Source organism: Humulus lupulus, chromosome 5, assembly GCF_963169125.1.
Source record: "Humulus lupulus chromosome 5, drHumLupu1.1, whole genome shotgun sequence".
Taxonomy (NCBI): Eukaryota; Viridiplantae; Streptophyta; class Magnoliopsida; order Rosales; family Cannabaceae; genus Humulus; species Humulus lupulus.
Genome location: NC_084797.1, coordinates 174,327,911 through 174,332,167, shown reverse-complemented (window position 1 = coordinate 174,332,167; position 4,257 = coordinate 174,327,911). Strand labels below are relative to the sequence as shown.

Here is a 4,257-nt window from a genome sequence, read left to right as displayed (position 1 = left end):
TCATTGTTATCCCCAAAATTTCAGTTCGATGATGTGGCAATCAGAAGTGACAAGTGGCAATACATGGTCAATAAATGGCACATTAATAGTCAATAAATTTGTTGGCTCTTCGAAGTTGTGATAAAGTGATCTGACCGATCTGATAGAATTTATGTCCGACCGGTGAAGATTTTTGACTGACCAAAGATGTGTCATGCTAGACCAGAGAAGTGTCATGCTAGACCAGAGATGTGCCATGTTAGACCAGAGATGTGTCATGTTAGACCAGAGAAGTGTCGTGCTAGACCAGAGATGTGCCATGTTAGACCAGAGATGTGTCATGTTAGACCGGTGGAGTGCCTGGCCGACCAGTGAGGTGTTTGGCCGACCGATGGAGTGCATGGCCGACCAATGAGGTGTTTGGCTGACCGGTGGAGTGCATGGCCGACCGGTGAAGTGTTTGACCGACCGGAGAAGTTCTTGACCGACCAGTGAGGTGCTTGGCTGACCAATGAGGTGTTTGGCCGACCGGTGGAGTACATAGCCGACCGGTCAAATGTTTTTGCCGACTAGTATTTCTCCAAGGAGTGACGTCGACTTACTAAACAGATTATTGTTATGCAAGCGAAGTTCCAGCAACAGCTTAGACTAGAATCAGTCGTGCCTACGCGGGAATCTCTCAGATTATCCCAAAGAAGTAGTTTATTGTTGTATTTTAAATGTTTTTTTTTATCAAGAATAAAATTGAACTTCATTGAACAATTGAACAATACAAATGAGAGTCAAGGACTCAAACACAAGCAGGAGCACCTGCCAACCACAAACCAGACTAGAAAACAACTAATTACATTGGAGTTGCCGAATATACACTTGGTCCTGAACAGAGATATGACTTTTGGACACTATATTTAGCCTATATTTAGTAGTATATTTAATTTCCTGAGTTAGTTTCATTACTGTTGAGGAATAACCATCATAAAAGCACCTATTCCTATTTCTCCATATACTGTAAGTGACTGCAGCAAAAACCATATTCACAATAGCAGCTTTTACTCCATTTCGAACTCTAGCTAGCCATACCATCCAGCTATGAAAATCGAGAGGCCAAGCAACGAACCCCAACTAGTCAAAGATGCTTTTAACCAACTGATTAGAGAGACTACAATCAAAGAAAAGATGAGAATTGCTCTCCAGAAATCTTTCACAAACTGGGCACATCACTGAAGCCAATTAAACATGCAGCCTTCTGAGATTGTCCCTAGTTAAAAGCTGAGAATTAACCACTTGCCAAAGCATAAACCTGTGATTTGGGAGGATAATTCTACTCCAAACAGTTCTGTAATACTCTACCCTTTGCTGGACTAAGAGGCTGTTATACAACCTAGAAGACTTAAACTTCCCTTGCGCACCAGCAGAAAGTATATCAGCAGGGCTAAAATGATCCTTGAGACGACATATCTTCCACCAATACCAACTACAATCAGCTATTAAATCATAGTTCCAGAAATTGACACCTTTCAAATATATGGAATGGATCCATTTAACCCATAGCAAATCAAGTTTAGCAGATAAAGCCCAAACATATTTAGCTAGAACAGCTCGGTTCCAAGTTACTCCATCTCTGAAACCCAAGCCTCCATAGGCTTTAGGGAGACAAACCTTCTGCCAAGAGGGAATGTGAATCTTGCTTCTCTGCCCAGAAGAGCCCCACAGAAAACCCTGACAGATCTTTTCAATTTCCTTGAGTATGCTTTGAGGCAAAACAAAAATAGACATCCAATAGTTTCGAAGCCCAAGCAAAACTGAATTAATAAGTTGAATCCGGCCAGCAAACGATAGGTGTCTACTCGCCCAATTCTGAATCTTTAAGCGAAATTTCTGAATGATAACCTCACAATCTTCATGTTTCCATTTAGTAGGCCTCATAGGAACCCCAAGGTACTTTAGAGGAAAAGAACCTTCTGTCAGATTTAATTCAAGGGCAATTCTGGTTCTGTCATTGCTAGAAACTCCACCAAAAAAGACATGAGATTTATCAGGGTTAATGGATAGACCTGTGGTAGAAGCAAAGTCATCAAGAACCTCCTTGACAGCCGTAACAGCAGTGAGAGAGCCCTTACAGAATAACAGTAAGTCATCCGCAAAGCACAGATTAATGAGCTTGAGACTTTTACACATTGGGTGATATCTAAAGGGAGAATTAAGAGCAGCTAGTTGCAAGCTTCTTGTCAGGTATTCCATTATAAGGACAAACAACAAAGGTGACATGGGGTCACCTTGTCTCAGCCCTTTCCCACCTTTAAATTTGCCTTGAATTCTGCCATTCATCAGAAGAAAATAGGAAGTATTCCTAACACAAGACATGACCCAACCTATGAATTTCATACGAAATTTAAGAGCTTTTAACAGGTCCTCAAGAAAATCCCAATCTACCGTGTCATATGCCTTACTAAGATCTATCTTGATAGCACATCTTGATGAAGTAGAAGTCCTCCCATAGTTTTTGATGAGATCTTGAAAAATCATAATATTATGGGCAATAGAGCGACCTTTGACAAATGCTCCCTGATTGGGCTGTACAAGATCGGGGAGAATATCGGCCAGTCCCTTACAAATCAATTTCGCCATACACTTGTACAATGTAGAGCAACAGGCTATGGGTCTATAGTCAACAGCCCGTAAGGGGTTAGCTACCTTAGGAATCAAAGATAAGGTTGTTTCGTGGAGCTCAGTAGGGAAATTACCAGTTTCAAAACACTGAGTAATAGCAGCACACACCTCATCCCCTATGTCCTGCCAAATAGCTTTAAAAAAATCCTGAACCAAATCCATCAGGACCTGGAGATTTGGTTATAGGAATGCTAAATAAAGACTCCCGAATCTCCTTCCTAGAAAAAGGTTTTAGAAGCTTCACTTGCTGCTCAACAGAAAGCTGAGGTCCCATCTCTACAATCTGAACTTTTAATCTTCCTGTAGCCGAGCTAGAACTTCCCAAAAAATCTCTGAAATGCCCCACAAAATGAGAAACCACTTCTGAGAATTTATCTATTAATTTGCCATCTTCTGTAATGAATGAGACAATGCCATTCTCCGCTTTATGCTTCTTTAAAAAAGCATAAAAAAGGAAGTATTCAAATCTCCCTGTCTCAGCCAAGTTCCCTTACTTCTCTGAATTAAAAAACTTTGATAAAGCCTTTCCTGAACTGAAAATGCTTCAGCTGCTATCCTCTCAGCTTCCTGATAACTAAGAACATGGGGGTAAGCTTGAGCTTGCATTTGAGCTTTTTGATAATTCTCTTTAGCCTTGTAGTAGTTAACCTTCAGATCACCAATTTTGTCCATATTAAAGGCTTTCAAACAATGTTTAAGTCTCAGCAATTTAAGATAAATGGCCTTAATACCAGCAGCTCTAATCGGAGACTTCCAGCTCCTTAAAACCTGAGCATGAAAATCATGATGCTCTGTCCAATAGTTATAGAACCGAAACACCCTAGTCCCCATCTTCTCTGAAACCTGAGTTTTAACAAGACAAGAGCAGTGATCTGATATAGCTTCCCATCTGAACATAGCAGTAGACTGAGGAATCAAATCAAGCCATTTCTCATTTATGAGCACATGATCTATTTTAGTGTAAATTCTAGCTACACCATTTTGGTTATTGATCCAAGTAAAATAAGAACCAACACTTTTTAAAGGCTCTACATAAGCATCTGCAAGCCACCGAATGGGGTCAACCAACTCTAAGTCTGAAATAGGCTTACCTCCCGATCTGTCTTTGCCTGAAAAAGGGGCATTAAAGTCCCCTAAAAATAACCAAGCTTTTTCCTTAAGAAACGGCCTTCGTAGCCCTTCCCAAAGACTTCTCCTTCCTTCAATCGAATTAAAACCATAGACAAAAGTAACACCAAAATCCTGCTGCACACCAGTCAACTTAACCAAACAATGAACAAATCGGTTAGATTCCTCTAAAATATTGATCTTAACAAATGACTTCCTCCAAACTATCAAAAGACGGCCTTCAATAACTGAACTAGTATAGTAATCCCAATTCGGAAAATGAAGATCCATAAACCTACTTATTTTGCTGCCCTTCAATTTAGTCTCTAAAAGGCCACCAACTCCTATTCTATTACTATTACAAAGGTCACTAACAGGGCTATGTTTATTAACACCATTAAGCCCCCTAACATTCCAACTCAAAATATTACTACTATCCATTGGAGGAAACTGAAAATGAATTTCCTTCTTTACCACTCACCAGGTCCTCTTGAAGCACCA

At 40.2% G+C, this 4,257-nt stretch overlaps 1 protein-coding gene across 1 annotated transcript; it reads right to left on the bottom strand.

The window, feature by feature from the left end:
* Positions 1-1,209: 1,209 nt before the first annotated feature.
* On the bottom strand, positions 1,210-4,047 carry LOC133779707 (uncharacterized). The gene is made up of 3 exons (XM_062219634.1): positions 3,184-4,047; positions 2,894-3,082; positions 1,210-2,772 (listed from the first exon to the last, which is right to left on the bottom strand). Exons 1-3 carry the CDS (start codon positions 4,045-4,047, stop codon positions 1,210-1,212), a joined length of 2,616 nt encoding a protein of 871 aa, XP_062075618.1.
* Between the last annotated feature and the right edge of the window lie 210 nt (positions 4,048-4,257).

Bases quoted from the DNA above. Each gene is read 5' to 3' on its own strand.
- LOC133779707 (XM_062219634.1), bottom strand. From the start codon at position 4,047: ATGGATCTTCATTTTCCGAATTGGGATTACTATACTAGTTCAGTTATT. The intron at 3,083-3,183 runs GTTCAGGAAAGG...GCTTTTTTAAAG, and splicing joins TAGCAGCTGAAGCATTTTCA to AAGCATAAAGCGGAGAATGG. The intron at 2,773-2,893 runs GTGAAGCTTCTA...GCTATTTGGCAG, and splicing joins AGCTTTCTGTTGAGCAGCAA to GACATAGGGGATGAGGTGTG.